This window comes from Sander lucioperca, chromosome 1 (assembly GCF_008315115.2).
Source record: "Sander lucioperca isolate FBNREF2018 chromosome 1, SLUC_FBN_1.2, whole genome shotgun sequence".
NCBI classification, from domain to species: domain Eukaryota; kingdom Metazoa; phylum Chordata; class Actinopteri; order Perciformes; family Percidae; genus Sander; species Sander lucioperca.
This window is the reverse complement of record NC_050173.1, coordinates 10105292-10117956: the sequence shown is the minus strand read 5'-3', so window position 1 is coordinate 10117956 and position 12665 is coordinate 10105292. Positions and strand designations below refer to the sequence as shown.

At 38.5% G+C, this 12665-nt stretch overlaps 1 protein-coding gene across 2 annotated transcripts; it reads right to left on the bottom strand.

Moving 5' to 3' along the window:
- Window positions 1-233: 233 nt before the first annotated feature.
- nt5c2l1 (5'-nucleotidase, cytosolic II, like 1) lies at window positions 234-12236 on the bottom strand. 2 transcript variants are annotated; one of them, XM_031278024.2, is made up of 18 exons: window positions 11922-12235; window positions 10769-10842; window positions 10495-10612; window positions 9964-10059; window positions 8984-9075; window positions 8724-8781; window positions 8509-8602; window positions 8344-8397; window positions 6684-6767; window positions 6559-6594; window positions 6366-6473; window positions 6211-6277; window positions 4394-4564; window positions 4260-4311; window positions 3873-3933; window positions 2462-2638; window positions 2266-2356; window positions 234-2168 (listed from the first exon to the last, which is right to left on the bottom strand). In XM_031278024.2, the coding sequence occupies exons 1-17, from the start codon at window positions 11981-11983 to the stop codon at window positions 2267-2269; spliced, it is 1494 nt and encodes a 497-aa protein (XP_031133884.1). In that variant the 5' UTR covers window positions 11984-12235; the 3' UTR covers window positions 234-2168; window position 2266. The 2 variants fall into 2 exon arrangements, with proteins under 2 accessions (XP_031133884.1, XP_035850032.1); XM_035994139.1 differs by lacking the exons at window positions 234-2168; window positions 2266-2356; window positions 3873-3933 and having other exon boundaries at window positions 11922-12236.
- Between the last annotated feature and the right edge of the window lie 429 nt (window positions 12237-12665).

Here is a 12665-nt window from a genome sequence, read left to right as displayed (position 1 = left end):
ACAAACATCTAGTTTCTTAAGAGATACATTAACTTATAAAGCCTCAGTACATACCTATGTCTATATGACTATCTCCACACAGATAGGTAGCAGTCTGCTGTCATGCTGCTCATTCAGGTTTCTTTAATTCAAGTGTGCTGCAGCTTAATGCCATCCAAAGGACAGGAGATGTAGCACAAAGTCAAAGATGGATCTATATGTTAATAAGTTTAAATAAAGAATGCTGCATCAAATGAAGGATAGGAACTAGTATCACTATGTTTCATTACACATCAAATGTCAGAGAACACTAAGGTTAGTTTATGTACACATAGTGACAACATGTGGTAGAGAAGCAAATAAAAACAACATATTAAATGGTAGCTAGGAGAGATTAAAGCAGGTGAGAATATCAAACATGACAAAATGACGAAATGAAATAATCTGGGAAATCTGTGTGTGTGTGTGTGTGAGAGAGGGGGAGGTGCCAATGAATGCAGTGGGTGGCTCCAAATTTGGAGTTGCCTTTAATGTTTAATTTTAAAGAATAATAGTTAGATTCTCACACAGTTATATGAATAGTGTCAAGATGTCCTTATAGATGCTCGAACAGTCCACACTTGAAAATTATTTCTTAATTTTTCTCATTTTAGTGAACACAATAAGTCAATTTCAGCACTTATAACATTACATTTTTAAATGTTTTCCTTCCCATGAGTTAAAGCCAAAGTTTAAGCTGTTTCCTGACATCGGTGGAGCCTTTATCATGATGTATGCTATGCCAACATCAATATCAAATATGAGACTGATACTATATTTGTATTAGTCTTTCTGCAGAGTGAAATGTGGGGAAGACGCTCCTCTGTACAGGAGCCCAGCAGGAAAACAGAGATTCTGTGCACACAACCCTGCAAGAACACTGTATAATTTCCTCTTATACAAGATCACATGTGAGCACTGATTTCATACAGCAAGGAAGAGAGAGAGAGAATGTGTGTGTGTGTGTGTGTGTGTGTGTGTGTGTGTGTGTGTGTGACAACAAATTCCTCTCAGCTCTCTCTTGATAAAGGTTCAGCTCTCGAGGGAGCAGGACTGTCAGAGCCAAGGAGAGAACAAGAGGGAGATACAGTGTGTACTGTGTGTACAATATTACTACACAGGTGTGTGTTTCTGCTATGACGAGCAAAATAAGTTTTATTAGGGGAAATACAAAATCATACAGCAGTCAGTGAGCTATTGTTTAAGTTTTAGAACACATATTCTACTATTTTATTGTAAACCCAGTGATTCATGTTATCTGAAATATAGAGATGGATCATTGTTTTATCAGATAACATTTTTTACTTGTTTGCAGTATTCAGCCAGTGAACACACCTTCACACACATTGATCTGACCTGAGTCTGTTGCAGAGGTGATTCACTGCCATCCAGTGGACAACAGATGTAGCACAAAAGGAAAACTTGAAATGTTCTAGTTCTTGTTTTATTTGCCCAGGTTTTGCATGACCTGTCCCTGAGATTTCTGCCTTCTCCTTATTTAAAAGGAGAGACATGATTTTTGTGGTGCTGAAAAATTACATTTGAAAAACTCAGCATTGTGTCTTTCCAGATACAGTGTCCTGGTTACTCTGGATAAGCCAAATACTTCACTGGAAACAGTTTTCATTGTAACTACTTTCTACAAAACAAACAGAGGAGCACCTGACACAATGCAAATGATTATGTGAGCATGTTCTTCAATATTAGCTTAGATCATCTAATGCCATATTACACCATAATGTTTAATTAAAGTTGTTCAATTGTGAACAATGAGAAAAAATACTATGAATAATGTATGAAATGATTCACCAGAGGTTACAGAAACAACAAATAAATAAAGTTACTTCTTAAATACCATTACACAAACCTCAGAACAAAAGTACACATTCACCACTACATGTAACAACACAGTAATCATGAGTCTGCTTTTGCTTTGAATCCTAAAATCTAGCTGCATGGCATAGCACTTCATATCCACTAGGTGGAGCAATAAGTTCGTTTTTTTTTGTAAAGGAGGCACGTCATGGCTGCAACAAACCCTTTATACAAGCACAAGTGCAAACAGTCACCTTCATCGGTGTCCAGAAGATTATTCAGGAGCATCTTCACATGTTCTTCTTCTGAAACCTCTCGATCAGCTGTCTTCAGCACTGCCAGAGAGAGAGAGAGAAATGTTAATGAACTATTAACTGAATTCAGTTCAGATCAAGTAGGATTATATTACTGCATCATAATAAGAACAACAACCTTAGTTTCTGTTTATCGTGACAATATTGTTGGTGACAGTGAGCTCTGAGGCAATGTCAGCCGAGTTTTGAGACAACGCTTCATGGGGCATCTGAAAGAGTTCATGAGTGAGAGTGAGATGAAGAATGGGCGTCATGATGAACTATGAAAGAACAGCGATTTGTTTTCTGTACAGTATGTATGGGTGAGAGCTGACCAGGACTGGGGGAGCCATGAAGAGATAATTAAAGGGGTAGTGCAGCAGGTTCATGCAGGTGGAGGAGTATAGATCTGCATAACGCATCAGCTGGCTGGCAAACAGCGTCTGTCTGGCGCCGCTGCGCAGGAGGCTGCCCATCTGGCCATAAGACATGTCCATTCTGTAGGTCAGCACCTGCAAACACAAACAACAGACTACATTAGCAGAAAAACCTGGACAGAGTGTAATAAAACATCGGAAACACAAAGGCTTATAGACATCCTGCTTTTGGTTTTTAAATGATTATTCTGGTCTAGATGAGCATTAAAGTGCCCATATTATGAAAAAATCACTTTTTCTGGGATTTGGGGTGTTATGTTGTGTCTCTGGTGCTTCCACACACATACAAATTTTGAAAAAAATCCACCCATGCTGTTTATAGTGAGATATGGTTTCTGAATGTGTCCTGCCTTCAGTCTCTGGGTGAGCTGTTCAAAATCGGCACGGCTTGTGACGTCACAAGCCGAAACGAGCAGGCTAACCGCAACCATTAGCTCGTCGCGCTAGCATGCTACCTCGTTCTCAATAGCAAAGCACTACTACAACACACACAAGTTCACCATAATCTACAAAAGAACTACTTACATGTGCGCCCTCATTTAGAAGTCTCCCAGCTAATCCTGCCTTGTAACTGACCAAAGTTGTAGAAACAGCCTTTCTTTTACTGTCTATGGAGCTAGCTAGCTGACATGATCTACATCTGAGCTACTGCACATGTGCAGTGCAATCAAAGATAGTACAGAAGAAGAAGAAGAAAAGAGGTCTCACTCTGTAGCTAAAACAGAGACCAGGTGAAAAGAGGATCTGCAGCAGTGAGAGAGAGCGGTGCAGTACAACAAAAATATGGTGTTTTTTGAAAATTAAACCATGTAAACCTATTCTGGTACAACCTTAAAATACAATTATGAACCTGAAAATGAGCATAATATGGCTGCTTTAAAGAGATGGACAGTGTGACGAACTTTTTTGAAATCCTTAATCTAGTGCACTGTAAAAAAAAAGAAGAAGAAAAAAGAATTGGCATTAAAACAAGAGCTTCCTAGTTAACAACACAATATTTCATGTGTCAACTGCTGTAAGCAAAGTTCTCGATGCACTGATTTGGGCTGTCAATATAAAGGGAGGGAGGGAGAATTTGAATGAACAACCAAACCTTAACCTTCATCGTAGTGATGTCTTGATGTGCTTGAATATTTCTAATGACAGTAAAGCTGTGTGTTAAATGTTCCCAGGAGCAAAAAGAAACATCACAAGAACATCCAATGTGGTTAAAACAGCAACTTCTTCGGCAACACGATGCGTCCATTTATAGCTACCTATAAACTTGATGAATTGAAAATAAAGTTGTGTTTTGATACGTAGAGCTGACCTTCATTCTTGTCTGAACGGCATCGATGTCAGGACACTCGGAACTGCCGCTGTCCAGGTGCCTTCAGACGACCAACACAGAAAACAATGAATAATAATAATAATAATAATAATAATAATAATAATAATAATAATAATAATAATAATAATGATTTACAAATTATGAATTACTAAAGTTATACTTAACTAATGCCTTTACTAATGATGTAATCATGTTCTAAATTACAATACAATATTTCTTTTAGGGTATAAATGAAGATGATGAAGTCACAGATCATAATGTATTCATCAATTCCATGTGAACTCATGACAAATGTATCATTTATTAGTGTTTCTAAACTTCATAAACATTAATCAAGTGTTAATTAACAAGTACAGAAGAACTCACTTGTAAATTTCAGCTAAGAAGACGTCAAGACGTTTCAGCTCCTCAAACAAACCTGCAAATCAAGAAAGCCATCAAGACTTTGAAATGACCACAATGCAACGACAACATCAACACTGTTGTCTATTTGCTCTTACTTTTCTTCTGGTCCCACACTTTGAGCTCTATGTTGAGCTCCGGTACGACCAGAAAAGTCTTCCAGCCCTGACGTTTCTTAGACTTGAGAATGTCGCCAAAAATGTGGTCGCCAACGTAGAGGATGTCTTTACCTTTGACATCCAGCAGATCACAGATGATGTCTGAAGATCCTGCAAACATTTATTCAAATTATTACATACGATAACATGGAAGAGAGATTAAATTATAACCATGCATCCATATCACATCCACACAGAAAAACACACATACATATGGAAGCACAGAAAGGCCGCAATAATTACACTTTTATAAGCAACTGAATACCTAACTTTGAAATTGAACCACTAGTGAACCTATTTAATATTGAACCACTGAAGGTATAGCATTGAAATATTTTACTTTAAAAACCATCTTCATATATTTGAATTCCACCTTTGACATTTCCAGAAGGTCATTTCAAGTTTGCACACACAACTAAATTATTTTCTTTTTTAGGGTTAAGAAACTCAGACAGAAAATGAAAGCGTCTAGAAACGAAAAGAAAAGAAAACATTATAAAAGAATATATATTTAAGTTGTTCGGAATAATTTGATTAATTTTTGGATCAAAATCTTCTATTCAGGCCAAAAGAATCCAGTTAAATGTTATACCTTGAACATTTTTAAACTCTAACATGTGGGCTGCCGTGGAAAAAGTCCCATGAGCGAATGGAAAACTCGGACACTTGAATTTTACATTTGAATTTGTGAAGTTTTTGAGATTTCATTACTTAATATAAAATAATACAAATTAAATAAACTTCTCCATATAGCACTTTTAAAAAAAATAAATGTTACTGGGTGCTTTACAAATTAGAAACTAAAACAAATCCACACCACAAAATATTGACCAAACCCAGCATATACAGTACATTAAATTAAACAGAAAACTTCCCACTGTCATGTCATTTAGTTTCCTGTTTTATGTTGTCTATTCAATCCCTGTGTGTATGTTTCCCTGTTATTTGGTCATAGTTGTGTATTACCCGTGTTCTTTCTGTGTTCTCTGTTTTTCCTTGTTCTATCCATGTGTATGTTTCATGCTTCAGTTTCCTGTTTTACTTTGTAGTGGCTGTTTCTCCTGCGTCATGTCTTCTTTTACTTTCTGCCTTGTGTTTTCCCACCTCTGTGATGTCTGCCATGCCCTGATGTGTTCCACCTGTTCATCAGCTCTCTGTCACCTGTCCCTCGTTACTACCCTCGTTACATTGTGTATTTAGTCTCTGTGTTTTCTTTGTCTCTTGTCGGTTCATTGTCATTTCTCCCGGTGTTAGTCCCTGCGTCTCTTCATCCTTGTGGTTTGCCTTCCGTGTCTACAGTTTTGCAAGTGGTTTTTGGATTTTGTTTTAGACTTTCCTTTTACCTGCCTGCCTGCATCAGGACACCTTTTGTTCGTAAGCCGTTACGTCTTCTTTATCTTCCACCTCGTCTCTGCATTTTTGAGGCCAAGCCTCACAAATCCTGACAATAGTGTACCAATGATCGAAATAGGCCAAAATTCAATCAATGATCAATAATCACCCAAAAAATTCTCCTGTTTTACTCAGTGTTGGATTTACCCAAATTTTCACCCACACTTTTCCAAACTGTACACAACTAACAAAGAGAGGAATCCTTTTCCACGTGCCTTAATCATAGTAGTAATGAGACATGACACGGCTCCTAAACTTGTGTCCAAACCTCTGTTCTCATTTATTAATTCGATATATTTTATGTGACATTTTCTAAAAAAAATAAAACAACAATGAATAAATAAAAACACATAAATGAATCTCACCTCCGGAGTAAACGGTTCCATGTTGGAGGTCACCTGTGTACGTCCCAATCCGAAGCTTTCCTGTGTCCTGTGTCCCAAAATACAACATATTATTGAAACCTGCTTTGGTTCAAACACTAACATGTAAATCTTCAGTATGAGAGACTTTTTCATACCGTGTCCACTTGTCTCAGCACAGTCCCCTCTCCAAAGAACAGCGGCTTTCTGGTGTCCACAACAATGAGGTCGAAGAAGGAGCGCCAGGACTGTTTTGGACTTCCAGGCTAGAAACCAAAGTAATGTTTATTCACATGATTCAATTAAATGGACATTTTCTGAATATTCAAAGCAGAGTTAAAATTGTCTCACCTTAGCATTATTTTCAAGCAGGTATTTCATAATGGCCTTAATGAGAAAGGAGAAAAAACATTTTAAAAGTCTCCAGTTTATTTTCATTTAATTAGTGTTTAGTCACTATATGTTTGGAGGCTCACCTTAGTGTAACTGTAGTCACTGTTGGTGGCAAGGAAGACCTTGGCCACCACTTTAAGCCGGGTCAAGAGTACAGGGAGATTTGACTGTAAAGAACACATTCATTTGTTTACTATTTCAACAATTTTCCAACATAGACACTATCAGGAAAAAGGCCCAGCAGGGGATGAACTTCCTGCGCTAGCTCAGGAAGTTCAAACTGCCTCAGGAGCAGCTGATACAATTTTACTCTGCAATAATCCTGTCTGTTCTCTGCACGGCCAAATGTAGTTTGGATCAGCCACCAAACAGGACAAAAACAGACTACAGCGGACAATCAGGACAGAGGAAAAATCATTGGTGACAACCTGCCCTCCATCCAGGACTTATACATCGCCAGAGTCAGGAAACGTGCAGGTAACATCATTGCAGAGCATTCACAACCTGGACACATTCTGTTCCAATCTCTTCCGTCTGGTAGGCGTTACAGAACACTGTATGCCAAAACGACCAGACACTTCCCGCAGGCTGTCACTATGGTGAACACTTAACACCGTCCATAGTGCTAGGAAAATCCCTGTGCAATAACCCTATAACACCAAGCATCCACTTTACCAATAAATTATATGTTTCATAGTTTAAATACTCACTGTTCTCTCACTGTAACATTTCAATATCATCACTATCAATAGAAATATAAGCATCGCTGTATACACAGTGTAAATACTGTAATATTCAATTCAATTTTATTTATAGTATCAAATCATAACAAGAGTTATCTCAAGACACTTTACAGATAGAGTAGGTCTAGACCACACTCTATAATTTACAAAGACCCAGCAATTCAGTAATTCCCCCAAGAGCCAGCATTTAGTGCGACAGTGGCGAGAAAAAACTCCCTTTTAGGCAGAAACCTCCGGTGGTGAAGAAAACTTCCTTTTAGGGAGAAACCTCGGACAGACCCATGCTCTTGGTAGGCGGTGTCTGATGGTGCCGGTTGGGGGTGTGATGAACAGTGGCAATTATAGTCACAATAAAGATAATGGAACTATAACTAGAAATAGTAGTTGTAGTAGTTCATGGCGTAGCAGGGCACTGCAGGGCATAGCAGGACGTGGCAGGGTAGAGCAGGGCATAGCAGGACGTAGCAGTGCGTAGCAGGGCACTGCAGGGCATAGCAGGGTGTAGCAGAGCATAGCAAGGCATAGCAGGGCGTGGAGCAGGACCATGGCGACAGCTGTAACCATGATTTAGGTGCCACACTAATCCAAGGAAAACTGCGGGGCGAAAAAACATAAGGACTCCGGGGAATAAGCTCCCCAGAGCTAAGTTAGCAACAAACATTTCTGGGACATAGATGCACACAGATGGAAAGAGAGAGGAGCTCAGTGTATCAAAGTTAGTCCCCCGGCAGTCTAAAACTATAACAGCATAACTAAGAGCTGGTCCAAGGCAAACCTGAGCCAGCTCTATAAGGGTCGGTAGATGAATCTGACGACTACAGTACAGAGTAGTCACATATTTGTTTACCTTTGATCAGCTTTGTTGTCCTTGGTTTTAGCTGAATGTCTATTTATATGTATATTGAGAGCAACAAACAACTAGAGTCAAATTCCTTGTATGTGTTCACACATACTTAGCCATTACAGCTGATTGTCATTCTAATCTTGTCAGTTTACTCACATCTTTGATCACGTATTTATCCAAATTCTTGATAGTTCGTTCCTTCAGGGTTCCCTATACAGCAAACGGATACAGTATAACCGTTAGAGACAAAGTGTGATTTGCCATGCTAACAATGTGTCCCATTGTACATTATACATCTTGAGATTTTCTAATTTAATTCACCGTGTCGTGAATGAAGTCCATTGCATCTCTAACATCCTGGAACATGCTTCTGTAGGACATTAACAAGTCGCCGTGCTGGAAACCTTTCAGGAGGCTGGAAGACATTTAGCAGCAGAGTAAGAGTGGTAAAGTCTGACAAAGAATTCCCTGATTCATTTATAATCGCAGAGAGAACAGTCAAACGTATACGATAGTAATAAAACGAGTCCACTCACTTTGTGTATCTGGTGCATCTAGTAAAGAAGTCCACAAGGCAGGTGTAGAGGTAAGTCTCTGCAGGTTGCATGGAAACACAGGTCAGTTAGTTCAGTTTTAAGTTGCTGATATCATATATCAACTTCCTTTTTTAAATGAGTATGAAATGCAGACAAAGAATTTATTTTAAATTCTCAGGAGTTTGGGGTAGCAAACAGAATTACCCATAAATTATTAATATAACTGTAAAATTCAACATTTCTAAAGGTGCATTTTATACCTGAAAGATTGAAGAGAGTGTTTAGAATGTAGAAACGGTCGGTGTCGTCTCTTTGAATGAACTTGTTGGGGTAGTAGTTGTTAATGTCTTCTCTGTAGAACACAAACGGGTAAAATAAAAACTATATCACAAATACACAAACACAGGCTAACTGACTGAAATGAAACAAACTATGTAAAATCTTGTGATAATCTATTAAAAACAAAACAAATTAGATGCACTTATGTGTATCTGCTGCTGTGGTTTGTACCAGAAAACAAGTGAAATCTCATGAAAGTTCATCTCAGCTGACCGTCATGCTGCAGTCATTATTAGCAGTATTTGGGTCAATAAATAACTAAGAGTAGCATCCAAAAACAGGTTTTAATTCAACTGGGTTTTCCCAGTCACAGCAAAAATACTGTAAAAATGCAGAAATATATTCCCTTTTACTGTTGGTTTAACCTGTATGTTAAAACTCAAACTTCCGATTTTCTTCTTGAAATACATAACCAATGGTGGAAGAAGTATTCAGATAATTTCCTCTTCTACGTAATAGTAGCAACACACCAAAATCTCCACTACAAGTAAAAGAATAAAACATTTCACTTAGGTAAAAGTATAAGGACCAAAATGTACTGAAAGTACAAAAGTAAAAGATCCAAATAGTAAATGCCTTTTAGTTGTGTTTTAAATTTATCTTTGTTTAATTTGTATGATTGCTTCTCTATCTGTTGATTTTGATACTTCTTATCGTGGTAGACTTGCAGAGACTGTAGCCTATCCCAGCATGCACTGAGCAACAGGTCAACACCCTGATTTCTAATTCACCCAATCTGTCTGTCTTTGGACTAATGATGTCAACTTTCTTTTATTTCTTATTACTTTTTAGAATGGGTTTTATGGATTAAACAGGTACATATGTCAGTGATTTACCAACAATTCAACAGAGTATGTGGCAACATTTCTGTACTGTATTTTGTAAAGATTTTTGACTTTACCCTTTGAGGAAGCAGAAGCCATGACTGCAAACCAAAATATTCCCATTTGAATCTACCTTCAGAAGGTTCCCGTATGTGGTGTCGATCACTAAACCGCTGATGGTGGGGAAAAAAGAAAAGGAGGTGTGAAGGAGGTTATGAAGACATGACATGAACTGGCAGTTGAAGCAGATATAAAGGAGGCAACTGTTTATTTCAGGACTGCAGCTACCAGAATATTGATTAATTTACTGATCATTTTATTATGATGAATCAATGGTTTGATCTGTGCAATGTCAGAAATAGTGAAAATAACCCATCACAATTTCCTAAAACCTAAAAAGGTGATGTCATGTTTGTTAGTTTTTATTTTGATTGAAATGTTTATTAATTAATTTGTACGGACCCCCACTGAAAACATGATGGTTCATTTCAAGTGGTTCATCCTTAAAATTTCAAAACAAAACAAATTAGTTTCTGAAGTACATCAGATAAATTGATTACTTCATTGTTGCATGACTTCTCAATTACAGAGGTAGATTTAAAACTAACCGTGTGGGGAAGCTGGGGTCGTATGTGTAGCGTAGAAGCTCATGAGGGTATCCAACAGACACCATTCTGTCTCTTATCAGTTCAAAGCCCAGGCTCTCGTAGTCAGGAGACTTATACACTGCAAACGCAAACACACAAACACAAGCACCATTAGCATAAAGCCAGTAAATATCATGTGGCCAGAATAAAGAATTCAATTCAACAGAGTTTAGATTTAGAACCTCCTCATGGTGACACGACATGTTCCAAACACAAAGGTTTTTCGGTAACATACTTGCCATCGTGTAGTCCATGTCAAATCCATAGCATTTGATGTTCTCCAGTGTCAGACTTCTGTTGGCGAACACCCTGTGATCAAACACAACAACACAGCTGAAGTCTGACAGCACAAGGCCTCCGAGGTCTTATTGTGGGTTCATTGCACAACCCATGTCTGTGGTGGATTTGACTGATTTTTGTTTCTTAAGGTATGTTGCAGTTCTTGTTTGCATCAGTTCTACCCAGAGTTTCTGTTCATGTGGGCCTGAGGGGAAGTCATCATCTAAAGTGAAGAGACCTTTTGATTTGGAGTCAAGATTTGTTGCTTTTCTGTGACATTATTAGGTTTCCTCATGGTTGCTTTCATGGCTCTTTTATATGGAGATTGTATCATTACCCTTAACTATCTTTACCACTGATTCCAATGACTGCAAATTACAAGAAAAAGGTTTCAGGATGTATTTTTTAACAGACTATCATGTTGACCGGTGCAACTCTACAGTACATGGTTTCCTGTGTCACTAGATGCTCCTCTTTATCAGTGACAGCCTGACAGAGAGAGAGGCCTATCTGCAGCACCTCCAGTCTGGATGGCCCAGTCTCAACCCTCCCTGACAGTTCATTCATATAAAGTTGCTGTAAATAATTTACCTGCAAGCTCTTGTTTTGTAAGTGTGTTGCTGCTGAGCTATTGAGGATCTTTTCCTGAGATCAATCCAGCACATAAAAGCTGGCAGGGAGCAAGTGTTTCTGGTACAGGAGCGCAGAGGGGCAGCTACTGGTTTCAGTATGTGCTGATTCAAATATTTAGTAATGATGGGGTGCAAACCTTCAGACGATAGAAGCAGGTGAGGATGGTCAGAAAGCATTTGTTTTTTTAAAACATGTAGCCTAATAGCCTAATTATAATGACTTGTTAATGATGTAGAAGTAAATACAGGGACTTTTCCAGATCTGGTGTTGTCACCAATGAGACACAGACATTACAAAAAAAGTACTACAAAAAGTATTTTTTCTACGAAAATAATTACAAAAACTTCACATTATTCTGTTATGTTGACTATGTAATTATGAGTTGAAAAGCATTAGTGCTGTTCAGAGTACAGTTGTGTAGTAGTAGGGTAATAGCAATGACATCATTTCTATTACCATAAATCAAATAAACTCACATTTGGTCAAAGCCTCGTTTCACCCTGGGCTCATCAGAGGAGGTGTTGGGATCTGTGTCCATTGCTTCCTTCAAACTTTCAACGAAGATGGCTAATGTCCAACTCTTGTGTGTTAGGCCTATATGCAACTGTCCTGCGGTCTGCTACTCGGCACTTTTCGCAGACAGTCATTGGAGAGGCATTTAAATGACCACGTTTGCACAAATTTTGTAGGCGTGTGAAAGTGAAAAAGTGTTTTTCTCTATTTCGTACGCAGGCTGAAACTCCACCCTGTGACTTTCTACTAGTTGGTGATGTAAACAGCTGAGGGACACGCGCATCCTGCCTCTCGCCTTTTGCATTTGCCACGCACTTGTCCTGCAAGACATTTAGCTTTGAACATGTAGATTGTGTTATCAGGGGCGCACACATGTGCCGGGGCTGCACTCCTGCGTAATAGCTAGGAGTTTCCCGATGATGTCTGTCCCGCCGTTACCCCCAACAGCTAAACTGTGTTCATCAAAGCAAAACATTTCAGATATTTGAACAATTCATTTGCCTTTAGTTTCCCCTAAAGCTGCACTGCACAAGTATGCGTACAGAGCCCTGTTGAGCCTATTGTCAGCAACACGTAGGCCTAAAGTATCAAAAGTACAATCCTTAAATACTGTGTGTGTGTGTGTGTGTTTGTGTGTGTGTGTGAAATATTTTATGATTTAAGGGAGATGAAAGAGTATTTTATGTTTTATATGTGATTTAAAGCCT